Source organism: Neolamprologus brichardi, chromosome 18 (assembly GCF_056152115.1).
Source record: "Neolamprologus brichardi isolate AB-2024 chromosome 18, ASM5615211v1, whole genome shotgun sequence".
NCBI lineage: Eukaryota > Metazoa > Chordata > Actinopteri > Cichliformes > Cichlidae > Neolamprologus > Neolamprologus brichardi.
Genome location: NC_142121.1, coordinates 32,496,087 through 32,516,865, shown reverse-complemented (window position 1 = coordinate 32,516,865; position 20,779 = coordinate 32,496,087). Strand labels below are relative to the sequence as shown.

Genomic DNA, 20,779 nt, shown 5'->3' with positions numbered 1-20,779 from the left:
TGGCAAAAAACAATAACATAACTGCAATTGATTACAGAGACGATAAGAGAGCTGAGATTTAACTATAGAAGTACATTTACTGTAAATGTGCTGCACTATAGTTCTGTTTTACAGGACAACAATGTTATATTTACACTGATCAGACATAATATGATGACCACTGACAGGTGAAGTGAATAACACTGATTATCTCTTCATCTTGGAGCCTTGTTAGTTTGAAATATTAGGAAGCAAGTGAACATTTTGAATATTCCCAAGGAACCAAATTGTGAAGGCAAGATGACTGGGTCGAAAGCTGCAGCTCTTGTGGGGTGTTCCCGGTCTGCAGTGATCTATCAGAAACCAAAGAAGGAACAGTGGTGAACCAGCGACATGGTCATGCATGGACAAGGATTACTGATGCACGAAGGCTGACCCGCGTAGTCAGATCCACCAGACGAGCTACTGAAGCTCAAAATGCTGAAAACTTGAACGCTAATTCTGATAGAAAGGTGTCAGAATTCACAAGACTTAAAGGATCTGTTGCTAACATCTTGGTGCAGATACCACAGCACATCTACTGTCCATGCCTCGATGGGTCAGGGTGGTCAAAATGTTATGCCTGATCGGTGTACTTTAAAACTATAGTTCCTAGATGATAACGCTTAGACTCGGTCCTCTTGGTTTACGATTCTTTTGTTAATTCTTGGATTTTTTTTTCAAATTTTGCTCAAGTTTCTCTTCCATGTGACTCTTGCGTTTCTCCACTCTGTAACCAACTCGTGTTTGTGAATGTATTCTTGGTCCTTCTTTGAGTTACTCCCAGTTTGATTTGGAAGTTTAGTGCTTCATGTGGCTCTGTGTTTTTATTCCACTCTGTTGTTTTCCCTCCCCTCGCTAGTACCTGTCTGACTTTACCTGTTCCTTCCTTCCTAGTTTGTATTTAGTCTGTGGCCTTTTCTCATTTTCCTCCTCGTCTCCTTTGTCATCCTGTCTGTGACCTGGAAATCAATCACAAAATGTCTCAATTTCTAAAATAAATCTGGAGGAGAGAAGGTAGAGGAGTCTTTCAGGAGGAGCTATAATCAAGGATGGGCAAGTGTTGTTAAATCCAGCGTACCCAAGAGTAGGGGAACGCAGCTAAAATATGAAACCATCCTTGTTATTCATATGTTTTTTCAGTTTTTTAAGATCATCAGATTTTCTGCCCTTCACTGTTTCTCTGTGTGCAATTTAAAAAGGGGATAACACCTTGTCACATTGTTATACAACAAAACTATCTATGATGCAGTTGTGTAAGATGTCATGTTTAACTCTTTAAAATAATGGCTCAATGTCCCATTTGGCATCTTTTGCATTCTATACGATATTTAGTCCAATAAAAAAATATATTTCCATGAGATAATCTGATGCGATCGGATTAATAGAAAGTGGTGAATGTCTAAATAGAAGACAAGTTTTGAAAGTATATCCCATGACTGTATACTGAATGTGTGTATGTATCCATTTTTCCTGCTCAACTTTGAGGACAAAATGTTCCCTTGTTAACACAGTGTTATTCACTTCACCTGTCAGTGTCATAATGTCAAAACAAATTGTGGCAAAAGAAATTAGCATATAGCTGTTCCTGTTCGCGGTGCACCTGTGGATGTATGAGCAGCTATCACTGAATTATTTGTAAACTTAAAAACATCTTCTTCCTCCGGCAAGTTCTGGATTTATAAGGAAAATCCTTTTCATGTAATATCTAACAGGATTTATAGACTATTATCCTTCATTGAAATATGAGATAATAATGTCCTAACAAAATTACCGCTAAGCTAAATCTAAAAGTATGAGCATGCTTTGCCACTGTGTGAGCTGACTCAGTTGTGACACCAGAATCGGGTGCACTTTGTGATGGAAACTGCAAGAGTTGGGTGTTTTAATTGCCTCCAGGTGCTAACTTCCTGACATGCACCCAAATACATTCAGTGCTTCTCTCGATGTAGAGCAAAAACGGTTATCCACTCAGCTCATACATTTTAACCATTTTAGTGACAACGAGAGCCGTGGATACCATAATAAGCTACACAAGAGGTCCGTCGGCACTGATGTTTGAAGGACTTAACATGTGCACCGGTGAAACAATTTTACTTATATCACTACATCAAAACACAGAGATGTTGCTTGCACATCAGTGGATGAACAATAAGCATTACCTGAAGGTAAAGTGGCACTCTACGACAATAACTCTAAAAAGATTTTTTATCATGCTGTGATCTCTTAAATCCACGGTCTTCTTTTAACTTCTTACATAATCTTACATTATCTCCCTTTCTAAAATCCAGGTAGCAAGAATAGGCATGCCACTACTGACACACACAAATGTGACACAATAAACACTTCCCACATCCCTTAAACAAGGGGACAAGGTTCAGTGGGTGTAAGCCTGCAGGCTCAGAAAATGTGACACACACACACACACACTCACAGAAAGAAGACACAACTGTGTGAATACATTTTGACATAACAGGAATTGGCCAGAAATGTACATAAATACATCATAAAAAGAAAGGAATACACACACACACACACAAACAAACACACACACCAGAGTCTAGAATAAGGCCAGAGAGACAAAAGTGGTGCATCCATCACAGCAGATCAAACTCAACCCAAGGCTAGAGGCGCGATGCTCTGCAGAGTTGTGCACACATATAGTGAAAAACAGCTGTACAATAAATATTTATCTTAGTTTCTCTCATAAAACTTTTATGAGACTTAAGTGGTATCTTAGTGTCATTTAGTATGAGTTCACAAGCAATTAAGGGACACTTGATCTGGACTTATTTATTAGTATTATGTTGCAAGAGAAAAATGCAAGGAGCCACTGATAATAAACTATAGTGTGAGACACACGAGATGTATAAACATGCATTTATTCTATATGGGACTACAAGACAATCTCCCTAAGTGCAAACTGAAGCCATTGTGAAAGAACTACAATTCATTGAAGGCTTGCTGAGTCAGTCCTCTGAGACAAAATGAGCAAAAATAAATAATAAATGACAGAAAAAGAGCTAATATTTCCTTTTATAACAATGACACCAAGCAGCAGCCTCCAGGACTAAATAAATGTTGTAACGGCTGTAATTCCTCAAATGACCACCTGAGGCTAAATCTAAAAGCCAGTCAATTCCCATAGACTCCCATGTAAAGAAAGCCCAACTTAACGGCATTAACAAGCATGTTCCAAATTTCCAAATATAGCTTTGGCCTAAATAGATAGTTTGTATCTTCATAAATCCTTCATCTGGATAATGGCAAAAGCTTAAAGTTAAGGGTGTGGTTGCTCTGACTGACTCTTGTGCTGAAACAGGGAGCTGTAATTGGTGGCTGCCTGCTAGGACTCACTTTCAGTAATTCAAGTCCCTGAACTAGCTTAAAGCACCTTGAAGCGACTGTTGTTGTGATTTGGAGTTATATAAATACAACTGAACTGAACTGGAGCTATCCTCAGTGTTTCAGCTGTTGGAGCCCTTTGGATCATTTTAAATTACAATTATCTGACAAATTCTGTGATTTGCTATTTGCTACAATATGTCCAGTTCGTGCTTCAGTTTTGGTATTTTATTAGTCTGTAACTTAGGACTAATTAGCAGACATCCATGTCAAGTTGATGGATGCCTGCTTAAGCTTGCTAGTGTTAGCTGATAATGATAATTTAGCACTGCTCCTTGCTAGTCAAATGTGGGAACTCTAGCACAAATAATAACAACAACAACAACAACAATAATAATAATAATAATAATAATAATAATAATAAAGAAACATGTTTTTGGCCAAAATCCTAAGGCTAAAGCTTCAAAATGTGGAATGCAAAGTGATGTCACACTGCCGCTTTCCATCTTTTATTTACAGTCTATAAAGTAGCATCTTTTTAAACTGTATTAAAGTTTTAAGTTATGATTCAACTCTCTAAACTGAACACTATGTCTGACAGATATAAGGGTTTACTGTGTGATTCACTGTATCAACAGCCATCCAAGAATTCTGAGCAGCAGTTTTATGAACGAAATTCAAGTTTGTTTGTTTTTTCCGATTGCTTAGCACTAATTAGTAGGAATGCATCTATGCAAGGCTCAAAAATGGGCATTTATAAACCACTGGATGATGTCCCTTTATCCCTTTATGTACTGTATGGGGCATGGGTGTCCCGTACAACATAAAGATGATATAGGATATTGATGTGTCATTAAATGTGCGCCGAAAGAAGCCGACACTAAAATACTCTACCTACAGTTGCAGAAAAACTCGAGTCAGGCCTGTCTCCTGTGGGGGGGTTTTCTGCCCCAGAAAGCTGTACTATTATGGTTCATTCATTCACTAACTTTAGCCCAGAGCTGTACAAGTTTTTACTCCCTCTCGCTTTCATTCTGTGTGTGTTTCTTCCGAAAAGAGAACACAAGAGAATATGGTGCTCCCAGTCCCAAACACTGTGTGACAACATCACAGCGGGGTGAGCAAATACTACTGAGCCATCTGTGAACTTCGGGCAAAAGTGTTCATGCAGGGAATGTTTGCACTGTTTTAATGTTAGAGTTAAGAAAAGAATATAGAACATATTTGGAGACGAATGCTTTTGTGGAAGACACGAAATTCTGCCAGAACTGAAAAGTGAAATGAGTGACGTGAGTTTAAAAGTAGGCTCTTATAAATATGTGGAATTCTGCCTTAGCTTTTACCGATTTTCAAGTATATCAATAATAAAGATAGGTAATGAAAGCACTATGCACTGTAATTCAAACATTTTATTGAATAATGAAGAAGCAAAAAGAGTCCTGATTGTCTGGAGCAATTGCTACAAGGACAGATTTGACCCAGCAGATTCCACAAATCCAAAGATTTGTCCAAAAACTAGTAGTATACACAGTATATATTGTGAAAATTCATCTTATGCACATATGTAGATACATCTGTGTAAATGGACCTGCGCCTGCATCTGTGCGCATGTGCCTGACTCCCGAGAGCCTAACATTTCATTTGGCGACTCAGTGGACTGGGACAAAGTACCGTCGAACCATCAATCCCCTCTTTGTTCCTAACCACCCAGGTGGGCTATCTTGCATCAGCACTTGCGTAGGTATGTGTGCGAGTGTGTGTGGCTCTGTGCGTGATCATGTCACCCACAGCCAAAACATTTACACCACAATACGAGATGTCAGTCTGCAGGCAACCCAACAATTAAACTCGGTAAATAAATAAGCTATCTATGAATTATGTATTCAGAAAGCGGGGCGAGGCGCTGTGATGTGAGGGCTGCAGGCAGATGATGCTCCCTGCCATATCGGGCTGAAAGGATTTCCTGTGAGTCAGGATTTTTGAGGAATAGAGTGATTTGAAAGCAGAGAGTGAACTATGTGATTTGTGTCGGTATGTTTGTGTGTGCACTCCTACTGAGGATTGTCAGTGGGGGAAATGGAGATTCGTCTGATGACTCAACCCCCGAAAGACAAACAGAAATACAGGCAGACACGGAGCGACAGGTAGAAACCTGCAGAGTAAACTGATAGAAAAGGAAGAGAGGAGGAAAAGAAGAAAGAGAATTTGAAACACACTGACAACGGCGCTGATTCACTGCATTAACTTTTCAGCAGGGCATCGCACAACTTCAGGCGGCTGATTAACAGCAAAACATTACAGTGTATTTATAGAAAAAGGGAATTCAGCAGTGCAAGCTCCAGTGTTGTACTGGTTAGCACCAGAGAAAAAAACCCAGCAACACGTGCGAAGCTGCCCACATCAAATTCAGCTGATGGGTGTAGCTCTTTGTATAGTAACTGATCAAGAATGTTTAAACACAGCAAACAGGGATGATGTTTGTCTCTTTAAAAGATTTAATGTTATCTGTTCTTCATGAAAGAGCAAACAATGAAGATGGAATCACGTCTCACACTACTGCGGTGTGGTAAAAAGAGCCTAGCATTAAATGCTCTATAAAAGTTATCATTTGTTCTGTTAAAACCATAAACTGTGTATAATAAATGGTGTCATTGTCTCATCACCCATAGATTATGCCTCTTATTCCTTGGCTTGACTACATTTTTTAGGGTTTACCATTAGGTGGTAACAGGTACTTTTTAGCACCTACTTAGACGGCATTCCAAGCAAGCTCAGCCGATTTGAAAATGTGAAGTCAGACTACATGACACCGATTGGTCATTTAATGGCGTCATGACAGCGACTCCTTCACAAAAAAACAAACCTTGGTGTTTTGAAGACAGGCGTGGATCTGACTGTGGTACCAATTTAAAAAGGCAATGGCAAAATCCTATGACCCCAAAAGTTGTTGGTCCTCACCGACGTGCTTTTACCCCAAGGGTTCTGGCCCCAGTGAGGACGAGGTATGGTTTTTCCTCTATAATGGTACTATGAATTGCATTTGGTCTAAGACTTTGGTGAGAGGCTGTGAGCAGGAATGGATATACTTGTATCCCCCAGGTTTGCCTTTGGATAAGGAAACACATCCTGAGGGTCTTGACTGTTGACTGTGCTTACTTGCCAAATGACAGTTCAGAGTGCTCGGCTTTCCTGGCAGCTTTGCTTTCCTGAGCTGGGTGCCTGAAATTGAGCTATTTGGTTATCCCATTGTCCTACTGGAGGACTTTAATATGCACAATGATAGCCTGACCTGGAGGAGTCTGATTGTGAGAAATGACCCGCCTCACCTGAGCCCGAATTCTGTTTTGTTGTTGGATTTCTGTGCTAACCACTGTTTGCCCATAACAAACACCATGTTCAAACGTAAGGATGTTTATAAGGGGGCTCACGCCATCACTGGGGATAAGGTCACTAATGTAGTTAACCCTCTAAAGCCTAACCTTTAGACAGGTGTTTTGCAGAGTTTTTTTTTCAACATCTGTCACTCCGGAACCTCCTGAACCATTTGCTTAATTGAAAAAATTCCAACATTTCCTGAAAGCAGCGACTCTGCGTTTTTCAGTGATATTAGGGTCATTACAATAATCACACAGAAGTCCAGCGTGTTTAGTTCTCCATGGTTTTTGTATTATTGTACTTGCGAGTTCAGTACATAGACTATTCTATGGTTTCTAGTTTTGATCCCTTGCCCTTCATGTTTCTCTGTGCCCCCTCTGTTCTGTGTAAGTCTGTGTCTTTGCATGCTTGAGTTTCTTGTTTTCTGTCACTCTGTATTGTGAATTATGTTCTCATGGTTGTTCTTTTGTTACTCCTTCGAGTCTAGTTTCTTGTGTTCCAAGCTTAGTATTTCCCTCTGTGTATTTAGGTTCTTAGACCTCTGCCTTATGTTTTATGTCTCTGTGTTTCTTAGTTGCTCCACTGTGCCAAGTTCGCGTCTGTGTCATACTTCCTGTTTTACTTTGAAGGTCAGTGTGTTATGTGAATGTGTCCTGCTTTGCTTCCTTGTCTCGTCAGTCCTGATTTCTCCCAGCTGTGCCCTCCTTCTGTGTCTCATTCCCCTCGTTACTTCCCAGTGTATTTAAACCCTGTGTTTCTCTGAGTCAGTGTTGCGTCATCCCTCATGCCGTGTGGATCTCCCTGTGTCTCCCTGTGAGTTTAGTGTGTTATTCCCCAGTTTTATTTAGTTTACTTTGTATGCTCGTTTTTCTGCGACCAGCAAATAAAGCTGTGGTTTTGAGTTCATCCCTCGAGTCTGTGAGTCCTGCATTTTGAGTCCTCATCTCCTGCCTGCCACACCGCGTTTCATGACAGGGATCTACTCTTGCAACAGAAAAAGCACCTTTGTGACATTGATCATTCTGATTTTAACAACATACCTCACTAACCCCTTTATCTCACTTTGTGGTAGACTACCACTCAGGACAGTACCATGGTAACCAAAACACTGCAATAGTTAGGAGGCAGTTAAAGCAGGCCATACGAAAGGCGTCATATGTTTTGTAAATGATCTATATGATGCATCCATAAAGTTTGGATTCATCTTGACAATCTGGTCTAAAAAGTTATCGGTCCACTCTAAATCCAGATACGGAAACATCTAGCTTCAAACAAGAAAAACATGGCGAAGGCCAAAACAATAACATCAAGACTTTAAAAGGTATTGCAAGGCTATGTCTATCCTTTATATATCATTTATGGTTGAGAACAAATCTATCGTATTTGATGAATGAGTTTTTTTTGTTTACACATTAAAGCAGTTGCAAGATCTGTGTCTGCTTGTTTATGTCTGGGTGACATCTCTGTAGTTTCAGTATAGGAAAAAAGTTAGAAGTTGAATTGATAGGAAGGAGAACAGAAACTGAGGCAGGGAGAAAATTAGAGAAAAAGTGTGTGTGTGTGTGTGTGATAGCATGGCTGACTGACTGGCCTATTGAAGCTGGACGAGATGAACGAAAGGTCAGGAGATGTCAGGCAAAGCTGAAAAGCACACATACAAACACACACAGTTCATCTTATCCATGTGACTGAGTATGGATCAGAGATTCTCAGTGAGCAGGAGAGCATGAAATAAAATGAGGCACTCTTAGGATCGGGTCAGATCCTGTCTCTTACAGATCTGTCTTCGTGTTAGCATGAATGTTTCCATAAATTACCAGAAGCCTAAGGGAGGAAGTGCGTTGGAGTACATAAGATGCTGTCTCTACAGTAACATGTCTTGATTTGCCAGATTACGCTGGCGAACGGCTTGAAAAATCAGGTAAATGAAATTTGTTTGAATCTTTTAGAGTATAAAGATACGTTTAATGAGCGTTTCCTCATCTATGTCACTACAGATAGTATCAGTGCAACAAATTATTTGATCTCTTTTTCATTTTCATGTAAATTCTATTTTCATGCCTTCAAAAATCAAATAGTTTTCATTACTGAAGCTGATTTTGTAGAAGACGAGAAGGAAAGTTATGATGAAAAATCTTAATGATGACTTTATATGGTCAGGCGAAAAGGAAACTTTTGACTGGAGTCTATCCAGTATGTGAAAACTAATTACACCACATGAGTCAGTCATTTGTAGGACCATCTTTAGCACCAATAATTTGGAATCAGTGTTTTCTATCTGATTTTATTTGTCTCTCTAAACTTAACACTGTAGAAGAGGATTGTGGGTATTCGTTTATGGACAATATTTCAATCAGGTTGTGATATGGATTTTGACTGGACCATTGCAACACCTTGATTAGCTGCTGTATTTTGGATCATTGTCCTGTTGTATGACCTAATATTAGCTGTCAGAAAGAAGGCTTCGCATTTGACTCTAGAATACTTTGTATTATATTATACAGTGGAGTTTGTGGTCTAATGGACCACTGCAAGGTCAACACGTCCTGTGGCTGCAAAACAAGCCAAATTCTTACCCCTCCACCACTGTGCTGTTTGTGTTTGAGGAGTTTGTGTTGATATGGTGCTTGGTGTTGGCCACACATGCAACGTATATTATGATCAAATTTGACCAATTTGGTCTTGTCTGCCCAAAGGACATGTTCTGTTCCAGACGTTGTGTGTTCAGGTGCAAATAAGCCTGCCTGATGTGTTTTTATAAGAGCAGAGGCTTTCTTTGACTACCATTCAATTTAATTCAGTTTTATTCACAACAACAGTTGCCTCAAGGCCATTTGGATTGTAAGGTAAAGACCCTACTGTTAAGAATACAGTTAATATTTGTTCCTTAATGATAACTGATTGGACTACAGTGCCACACACCAACACAATTCTACATCCTAATGAGGACACACAAAATCTTTATTTTAATTTTAAATTCTGAAAACAAAGCAGACAAAATAAACCAAAAATTAAAACCAGCCCTAAGAGACTTCAAAGTGATAAGAGTAAACATCTACAGGTAGAAATGATGCTTCAAAGCTACGAGCCTGACCGCTCATCACTGCCTTTGTTACTAGTTAGGCTCTGGCTGCTGGGCTGGGGTTCAGCATACTGTCAGCGTTAACATCACTCTCGGCTCTTTGCTAGCTTTGTGTTAGCATGCTGTCTGTGTCTGCAGAGAGTTAAAAATTATGTTAGCAGTATAATACAGTTATCCAGTTTGCACTTTACCATCGTGCTCTTGTCCTTTTGTGCTACAAAAACATTTTCCGTACCTTCAACCCTCAAAAGTTGTAAACTGCCCTTTCCTTCTCCCAGCATATAAACTCATATCTGCTGATTGTAGTGTAGCTGATGTGTGCAGGAAGAAAAGGGCACGTTTATCTTTTTCTTTTTATACTCTATTATTATTATTATTATTATTGTTATTATGTTCCTACTATGACTGTTGGATGTTTGCCTACCAGCTAGAAAGAAAGAAAGATTCAAGATCTTTTATTTCTCAAGATCTTCTATTGGTCACATGCATAGTTATACAAGTATAACATGCAGTGGCATACAGTTGTCACAAACTGTGGTAAATGGATTCGTGTTTATGACAGTTTCAGTTTTAATGTTTGAAAACCTGAGGCTTCCAAAGTCTCAAACCAAAGAATTGACATTTAATTTAACATTTAACCTTTTTCAAAATTAATAGTTCTACAGTGCTGTGAAAAAGTAATTGCTCCCTAAACCTAATTACCAGCTGTGCCACGCTTGGCAACATGAACTGCAATCAAGTGATCAATAACTGTCAATAAGTCTTTCACATCACTGTGGAAGAATTTTGACCCACTCTTCCTTGCAGAATTGTTTTATTTCAGCCATACTGGATGGTTTTTGAGCATTTTGAGCATTTGCCAAATCTCTTTCTCATTCTTGAATCATGAACACTGTGGCGAGTCAGGCCTGCAGTTCTATAGATGTTGTTCTGGGTTCTTTTGTAACCTCCTGGAGGAGGGAATGTGCTCTTTGAGGTATTTTTGGTAGGATGACCACTCCTGGAAAGGGAGTCTTCTCCCTTGTGGACAATGGCTCTTACTGGAGTCCCAAACATCTGGAGATTCTTATGATTGTGGGATGATGCTGTTTTTTTTTAAGATCTTTACTACTTTACGTTGACAGTTTTTATTTAAATGATTTCTTGATTTAACAGGTCTGGCAGTTATTAGACCTAGAAGTGGCTAATGAAATTAAACTCAGCTTTCCAAAAGAGTTTGGTTAATTACAATTCATTCATAATTTAAGGGGGTATATTTTTTTTACGCTGCAAACATACAAGTGTGACAAATATGCAACTTTTCACAGCACAGAATACACATTATAAACTGCTGCAACTTTTGAGTTCAGCTTAGAGTGAGATTTGTGTCGGGTTCACTTCGTATCCTGTTCAAAACACAATATTTCTGCTACATTAGAAACCTTGGTTTTTTGCTTATGTGCAGCCAGTGATGTTTACTGATCCAGTCTTTGCTGTTTTCACTGACAGAAGCCTATGGACTCATGTTCTCAATTCCACTGGTTCATTAATTCACTGGGCTCATTTCATTTTGACATGATTCAACACAACACAATAAAACTACTAATCTGTTAATTCATCTCCTCAAACATATACAGTAAATAAAGTCTAGTCTAGTTCAGTGAGCTTAGTTTGTGAAATTGAATCCTTTATAAGGGATTTTCCAAGAGCAGCATTAAACTCTTGTATTGGTTTGGACAATAACACCCTGACTGGCACTGATAAGAAAATCACTGGCACTTCACATTCTGAAGAGTGAGCTAATGTTGTCTGTGTCAGTACTGTTAGTTGATTTTACATATCTGGTTAGTACATTAGTTTATGAAATATGTTCTTAAGTGAAACATAGTTGCACATTATTAAATGGATCGACAGCCCTCTTTAAAAGGAGACGTGAAAAAACAAAAGTGCTTGGACAACTCATAAAACCACACAGGCTAGCAGGGATATTTATAAGCACTTGTTGGAAATTGAATATTTTTGGCTTTTGGCTTCACTGAGTTCAAGATTAATGGTGGGGCTTCAGTAATTTTCAGGAATAAAGGAAAACTCATGTATTCAGGAAAACAGATCTGTTTGCATTCCAGAGATGAAAAGATCAGCACCATTAAAACAAAATACAAAAACAGGTTTGAAAATGAAAACCGGGCAAGCCACGTGAATACAGTTGACACAACGTCAGTTCAGAGATGATTCAGACAGACAATGGAGACAAATGAATGGCCAAATAAACTAACAGATAGATAAACTCATGAAGGTATGGATGGAGACATGAAAAGCCAATGGAGAGAATGAGGAATGTTGACAATGTAAAAGAGGCTCTGATAGCCAAATACCTACAAATTGCACGCAAAGCAATCGATGTTTGGTTAGCGATATCATTTTCTTGTCTTTCTTTGCTCATGTTATGTGATGACGTGATTAAATCCTGATCTGCTCTCCAATTTAGAACCCAAGTAACACTAAGAATAAAAGCGATTCCTGCTTAATGCAGTGCTAAATGGGTGACAATGCATATATGAAATGTTGTCATGCTGCCATTAACATTAACATCTGTTTCTGATAGTGGTGCCATATAGAGAGGATGGAAAGATTCAGTGAATGAGACAAAGGTAAGATAGACAGAATGTACAATAGTATAAATAAATAGTTGGATTACTTTGTCATTCTTTGCTCGGCTTGATTTTGATTCCACACAAGGAATTCGGGGTCGTACCTATCGAGGGGGGACAGGCAGAGAGAAACAAGAGAGAGGTATATGTCGACTGTCTGGTAACAAATTATTCAATACCTGTTATAATAGCGATAATTAATAGTAATCAATAGAAATCAAAATTGTAGCCAGTAGACTCATCTTTCTCTCTTAACATTTTGTTATCAGGCAATAGAGGATGTGGGCAGGGTGGAGAACATGCACTTGGAGCAGATGGTTGGGAAATGGCGAGTATGTCAGGTAAAGAGAGGGTCTCCAGACAAAAGAAACAAGGTAAGCCCTTGTTGCTTTCAGAAATTTAGCTATTGGTGGTTGCATAAATACTGTATAGCTTAAGGGTTTAAATAATTTTTAGGTCAACTTAGCTGTTGAATGATGGCAGATTCATTAAAGCTAAGCAGGACTGGTTACACAGTAGCTAACGAGTGAGAAAATGACAAGCATTCCGGAGCCTGTTCCGTGTAAGCTGGGTTTATTTAGTTAGATTTAAATGAGATGTTAAACATGTGCTTTGTATTTTGGGTAACTATGTCAGCTTATGGAAGTGCTACATATTTTACTTTTGAAGGCTATTGCTCATGAAAATCAGAAATACAGTTAGAATATTTCCAACGATTAATCCAAAAAACGATTTACAATACAGAAATGTAGAACTTCTTAAAAGCATCTTTATTTATTTAGTCAATACTTGGTTTTGGCTCCTTTCCCATGAATTACTTTATCAGTGTGGCGTAGCATGGATGTAAGCTTGTGGCACTGCTGAGGGACTGTTGAAGCTCAGGTTGCTTTGGCAGTGGCCTTCTGCTCATCTGTAGCATCTCCATAAAGCTTGTCAACAGATGAAAGAACAAAGTGCTCCAAAATCTCCTGGTAGATGGCTATGTTGACTTTGGACTTGATAAAACACAGTGGACCAACCCAACCGTAGCACCAGCAGATGACATGGCATCCCAGATCATCACAGACTGCCGAAACTTCACACTGGACTTCAAAAACCACTCTTTCTCCAGACTCTAGGACCTCAACAGATCTAGAATCCAGTTCTTTTTCTGCATAGCTCTAGTAGCTTGAAGATGTCTTTCCATGTTGGCTCTTGATGCACTGAAACCTGTTGAATTGACTCCTTGTGAAGTTCTTCAAATTTCTTGAATCTTTGAAGCTCTTTTCTTGACAATCCTCTTATAGCTGCAGGCATCTCTGCTGATTGTGCATTGTGCAGCTAGTCCTAACACACTTTCCACTCCCAGTCAGCTTTCCATTAATACACTTCAGTACAGCACTCTGAACAGCCAGCCTTTTCAGCAATGACCTTCTGCGGTGTACCCTCCAAGTCGAGGTTGTCGATCATTAGAACAACTGTTATGTCAGCAGTCTCCCCGGTGATCGTAATTGTCTTTACTGAAGTAGAACGAGACATACACAGTATTTATACTGTTTGAATTATGTACTCAGCTCAAAGTAGTCTTAGAATTTGAGGTACTGAATTTCTGGTTTTCATGAGCTATAACCTTCAGTGCTGGAACTTTAAAGACAAAGGATTTACCAGTCAAAGTTTGGACACACCTTCTCATTTAATGTTTGTTTTGTTGTTGTTTTTTTACATTTTCATAACTATTTACAACATCCTCACTGAAAGCATCAAAACTATGAATGAACATATATGGATTTATGTAATAAACAAAAAAGTGTGAAAGTTTAAAACACGTTTTATATTTTAGATTCTTCAAAATAGCCACCCTTTGCTTTGATTACTGCTTTGCACACCCTTGGCCTTCTCTCGATGCAGCACTCCATCACTTTCCTTATTGGTCAAACAGCCCTTACGCAACCTGTTGAAAAAACAATGGTCCAACTAAACGCAAACAGGATAGGATGGCATGTTCCTGCAGGATGCTGTGTTAGCCATGCTGGCTCAGTGTGCCCTCAATTTTTTAATAAATCCCTATATGTGTCACCAGCAAAACATCCCCACACCATCACAACTCCTCCTCCATGCTTCACAGTGGGAACCATGCATGTAGAAACCGTCCGTTCACCTTTTCTGCATCGCACAAAGACACAGCGGGCGGAACCAAAGATCTCCAATTTGGACATCAGACCAAAGCACAGATTTCCACTGGTCTAACTGTCCATTCCTTGTTTTTCTTGGCCCAAACAAATCTCTTCTGCTTGTTGCTTTTCCTTAGTAGTGTTTTCTTAGCAGCTATTTGACCATAAAGGCCTGATTCACGCAGGCTCCTCTGAACAGTTGATGTAGAGATGCGTCTGCTACTGGAACTCTGTGCTGCATTTATCTCGGTTCTAATCCTAGGTGATGGCAACTTGTGATTGACTTGAATGAATTTATCCTCAGAAGCAGAAGCAACTCTTGGCCGGTCTTTCTTGTGCATGGTCCTCATGTGAGCCAGTTTCGTCATAGTGCTTGATGGTTTTTGCAACTGAACTTGGACACACATTGAAAATTTTAGCAATTTTCCAGACTGACTGACCTTCAGTTCTTAATGTAATGATGGACTGTCGTTTCTCTTTACTTAGCTGACAAGGCATTGAAAACCATTTCAGGTGACTACATCTTGAAGCTCAATGACAGAAGGCCAAGGGTTTGCAGTGCAACGCAAAGGGTGGCTACTTTTAAGAAGCTACAATATAAAACAGTTTTTTTAAATCAATTTTTTCTTTGCTACATAATTCCATACATCTTGGTTCATATGTTTGATGTCATCAGTTATGGATCTACAATGGAGAAAGTAGTAAAAATAAAGAAAAACCATTAATTGAGAAGGTGTGCCCAAACTTTTGAATGGTAGTAAATGTATATATACATACATTTACACAGTATTTTAAAGTTTACCTTTTTGAAATAAATAACAAAATAATTTTTTTCACAATATTTTTGAGACATCAGTAGATGCATAAACTCTGTGTTCGCAAAACATGTAGGAACAATCCAGCATGTATGACTGTAGCGTGTGTGCACTTATAGGCTGTGCTGACCAATGGACCAATCTCCCAGAACCTGGACAGGTTAAATGAATAAGTCTGCTTCTACTCAATATTTCCCTCACTGCCAATGAATCCCACACAAAAGGCAAAAAGCAGAAAACCTATGCTCTGGTATATCTTCTTTTTGGCCACAATGAGATTTTTTTCCTGTGTGATAGGGTGTTCTCCAAGACCTATTAAAAACCTCGGACCTATTGTCCTTCATGACTTAGGGGCTGTATTGGGCACTATCCTTCAGTGTTCTAAATACTTCTGCACCTATTAATAGAAAATACTGCTTACTAGAAGCTACAGTCCCTAGCTGCTTCAAGAAAAATAGTGGGCCTCAATTTGTTTTATCTTCAAAGATCTGAAAGTCTTTATTGTGTTCAGCTGCTGAGCGTGTCAAAGAAAATGTAGAGAAGTCAGACGGTACAAACAAACAGTTTGAGCCTTTTTGAATGGGATTTCTTGAGAGTAAGAAAGATGTAGCATAACACCGGACCCTCCCTTTAACAAGCTACTCGTATGACTTTAGATGCCGCTTACATCTGCATGTCGTGTGCATGTCGTGAGCGTAAAGCAAAATGCCATGCATCAAAAGTCCGCCCTTTAAATGTAGCAGTGCAGATGTGTTGAAGGTACACAACGATGATGCCAGAGCTAAAGAGTGACCAAACAAATGACGTGAGTGCAATGTGCACACAGAAATAAACACTTGGACAATGGGTGAATGTAAGAGCAATGACGACAACAACAGCAAAGAGAGCTAATGAACCAAAAGATAGTTTTGAGTTTCTAAATCTCACAATAAGCAATTCAAGAGAAAGTGAGCTCCTCATTAGAGAAATCAAATTTGTGGAAAAATAAACATATCCGCTGCCTGTACCTGAACTAACATATCCCAAACAGACAGTTCAGCTTTAATTAGGCTACGTCTATTTCTGACAGCTAGTCTGTGCAGCCATTACAAAGAAGAGGCTAAAAAATAAAAGAGAAATCCAAGACAGTATTGGAATAGTATTTCAAACTTCATTTTAACTAGGACAAAAGAGTGATAAAAACAGCTTTTACACTGTCTCTTTATGTCTCTCTAACTCTTTTTTTTAATGTGTCACTCTCTCTCTCTCAGACATCCACACTCATACAGAGATATCTCCTGGTCTAGAAGACGACTTCATGCAGACTTTCCGCATTAACTTTGTCTACCTGCTGCACAGAACGTGACTGATTGCCACTGACAGAGAGCCACTCCACTCCTAACAGCAACAGCAAACTCTTAAATTGGACCTAGAGGTGTGCACAGGCATTGGTACAACAGTGTGAACACGCCCCAACACCAGGCAAACTAGAGAGGACAGTGAAAGATGCGGCGTGATGTGTGCCTCATACTAAAGCCCAGATTCAGCCAGTCTTTTTCTGCACTCCACCGTCAAATCCTGACAGTCAATTATGTGCTGATGTGCTGCAAACTGTGGGTGTCGCCATGTCGCACTTCCAGCTCTGACACCACGTTTGCGGTTTTCAATCAAACTCTTTTCTTCATTAAAAAAAGCTCAATGTTGCTCAGGTTAATGATACTATTGATATTTCCTTTAATAATTCATGTTTCACTTGGTGAATCTGGCCCTCAGTAAGTTTAGTGAAAAGTGAAAAGGGAGCAGAACGAAGGGTCTCATTAATAAGCCAGAGCTGATTCGAAGTGAAAATGGCCGTCTTTTCTCACCTTGGGTCCTTCTGGATGCTGTCCACTGATGGGGATCGGCCCAGCGCCGCCTCAGGGGGGAGGGCGGGGCCTGACTTGCTGTAAGGCGACTCGGTCGACGGACAGAACTGCAGAGTGCGGTACGGATTGGCGTAGTCGGCTGCCCCGCCTCCCGTGGCAAAGCTGCCTCTCTGGAAGGTGGCGGTGGCGCTCTGGCTTCCTGTTCGCTGTAAGGGGATTGGGTCGACACCGGGGGAGGGTGGGGCTAAAGTGGAAAGAGGAGCGTAGGGACAGAGCAGATAATTGAGGACCTCTTGGTACAACTGGTTCACCACTGGGATTTGATGTAGACGAGGAGGGCAGGGAGCAGGGGATCGCAACCAAACATGAGCACCAACACAAGGATGTACAAACACACATACGCACACAAGACCAGCACCAATGGAAGAAAGTGACACAGAAAAATAAGTGGAAGGAAAAGAATAAAAAAAGCAAAAGTCATTAAAAAAATAAAGAAAACAAACAGAAATAATGAAGCAGATAAGAAAATCGGAAACACACATGAAACATGCATGCACCAAACCTCCCGCCTTCCCTTTAAAGCATAGCCAGATTGCACCAGTCATAAGATCACTATTCTGTCACCATGTCCTGCAGTGCACTCACCCACCAACCACAGCAATATTGGCCACCAGGGGATAAACGGTCCCCTTTTAGAGATCTACAAAGTCTGTGTGGCTTAGAAGGAAAAGGGTGGTTGCATCCTGTTGGAAACTCAATATTTTACACTTCTTTGTTAAGATTTAGGCACTCAAAATTTACTATGGACACGGTACTGAAATTAGCTCCTAATGTTTAAGAAAGCCTATATTCATAAGGGTAATCTGCACAGCAGCAAGAAAACTATATAAATACACACATATTAGATTTTTAGCTTTCTTTGTCTTTTGTTTAAAAAATATGTTAATTTTACAATTTTTAGCTTTAGAAGTGCTGGTATAGGAGTTTGTTAGCTTTGGAGAGATCCAAGCTAGCTGTTTTCCAATGCGTCAAGAACAGCTCTGAGCTAATTTGAAGCTAATTTGATGCTTGCTGTAGCTTCATATTTATTGTATGGAAGGCAGAGTGGCAACAAAGAGTTTGGCTGTTCATACTATTGAATACATTTGCAGTTTGTCAGAGTAGCTCTAATAAATTCCCCATAGCGAGGGTCTGTAGCCTCAGGGCTGTTGCACACTTTGTGCAAAAACAACAAAACACTTTAACGCAGACCAGCGAAGGCCATTTGCCATGTTTTACACACACACATGAATTATCTTCTCGTTAAACAGCAGTTTGGGAACCATTTGGGCATGACAGTCTTGAGCCTGCCCTGAAGGAGGTCTGCTGGGTCATTTCTTTGTGTGCGTGTGTGCACAACTTGATAACTACAGGGACCTTGTCAAGCCCTGAGGAAATTCACCTGTGATGTGAAATTCACAAGTCTGCTCATCATATTGATGCTCTTTGAATTGACCTTGAAACATAGGCTTCAACAGAAGAAAAAAAAAAAACAGGTATCTGAAAAACAGTGTGGCGTTTGGCTGCTGTCGGGACTGTCATTCATACGCGCGCAGCTGAAGATGATGACCGAGCTATTTCGATGCATCAAAGCAGTTTATGCGTGTGTACGGGGAGGCAGCGTGACAGAAGTGACCTCAGATCTTTTAATTAGCAGAGTGAAACTATATTTTGGAAGGAAACTGACAGTAATTTTTCCTCTTTTTGCTGTGCACATCTCTTTATGGAAACGTTCACAGTTGAGACGACCGAACTGGCAGCACAGTATCAACAACATTTTAGGACATGGTTGATTTGCTTTGATTTCAAAGCACCCAAGCTAACGCCCATGGGATTAATTGAGATTAATTTTCAGCCTTGAAACTAATTAGTTAACAGACTGTGACTGAGAGACAAATTGCCATTGAGACCCCAATTGGATTTGCCTACCTGATCTGGGAAAAAAGCGCTGCACGATCAGATGGAACCAGGAAATCTCTTATGTACATCAGCCTTTAATATAACAGCACACCATTACAAAACACCTGCCTTCTGAGAGGCACCAGGCTGTGCCTTTTTCCTGCTCTCTTTGTGAGGATTTTACAGACCTGTTCCTTTATAAAAGATATTTTCTCTCACTGATTTTTAAATCTAGATGATTCCCTGGGTGATTTACACACTGCAGTTATTTATGGTCATGGACTTGTTTGAAGACGTTTTGGTGGCTGTCTTCACAGCCACGGTATAATCAAACCCAAGTGTTACTGCAGGTTCAAATAAGTCATTTACTAATTGCCGGTTGTTACTACAGGCTAAAAGAAACGAAGTCTCAGCTCACAGCGGGTGCTGCAGTTACTCAGCACTACAATTACTCCAAGTTAGAACACTTGGAAGAGACGCACAGCTGAAATCAAAGCATCACAAGCAGAGTGTTATTCTTCTATTCTGGGTCAATCTTGCACTAAATGCTAGATCCTACATTTCCCACAATTCATCTCTTCCATATTCTTTACCTGACTGCTACTGTACATGTTTGTAACACACACTTCCCATTCACTATCTATGTAACCAATGCAATGTACTCTGGTAGTGTCACCTTTTGAGAGGTGAGGCCCTCTTTAGTTGGACCTATTTTATAACACAGTGTGTTGTAAGTGAACCACTATGTTGGTTTTCTTTTGAACTGATTGTCCACATGAGGGTTTCGTCCAGTCAGTGTTTGCACTCCTGCCAGTCATCTCTTATCCCTGTCTAGTGGCTTGCTCATCAAAATTGGGGTAGATGTGTCACATGAAAACTCTGAAGCATCTCCCTCATCTTCTACAGGCACACTCCAAACACTGAACTGTTGTATTTCCCTTCTCCAGATCTCACCTTGTCCTCTAATGTTAGGTTTGGTGTAGACTCTGTCTTCATAGATGGGGTCGATGTGGTGTTCAGGGGACTGCAGGGGTCGCAGTTCGGAGCCTAGGTGACTGTGCTGGCTACTGTAGGAACCTCTGGACCCTGGAGAATGCAAGGCGGTGGAAGTTAGACATAGTGACAGATGGATGCATGTGTCGATTTATAAAAATATTCTCGTGGGATAACACTGAATGACAAATTCGACTACAAATGAAAATAAATGATGAAAAGCATTAATAGATATGCTTTCATGTACTGGACTGCTTCTGCTCTAGTCATAAATAAAAAAATAGCCATTTACCCATTAGCCTGAAAGCAAAAGAATACACAATAAATTAGGGATACTGTATGCTGGGGAAATGTTTAAAAAAAACAAATAAAGCAAACTTTATTTTGAATTTGAGGGTCTTATCTCATTTATTTTAAAGAACATCTAATATATTTGAAATAAAATCTTGACAAACTTTAGTCATTTGTTAACATTTGTTTACAAAGCTACAGGGGGAAAAAAGGCCACAAATGTAAAAAATGTTTTATTCTATCAAAAGAAAAGCTAAGAAAACCAAATCTAACTGAAAAGCTAAATTAAAAATCTACA

General features: G+C 39.7%; 1 protein-coding gene across 10 annotated transcripts in view; it reads right to left on the bottom strand.

Moving 5' to 3' along the window:
• Positions 1–20,779, bottom strand: part of ctnnd2b (catenin (cadherin-associated protein), delta 2b) — a 202,160-nt gene that overhangs the window by 58,670 nt on the left and 122,711 nt on the right. For 8 of the 10 annotated variants that reach the window (XM_006802752.2, XM_006802755.2, XM_035912958.2 and 5 more), the window contains 3 exons: positions 20,152–20,283; positions 17,260–17,503; positions 12,498–12,554 (listed from right to left, as the gene is read on the bottom strand). In XM_006802752.2, the coding sequence (XP_006802815.1) occupies positions 12,498–12,554; positions 17,260–17,503; positions 20,152–20,283 (433 nt within the window). The remainder of the gene's footprint in view (positions 1–12,497; positions 12,555–17,259; positions 17,504–20,151; positions 20,284–20,779) is intronic. The other 2 variants (XM_006802756.2, XM_006802757.2) reach the window with 1 other exon arrangement.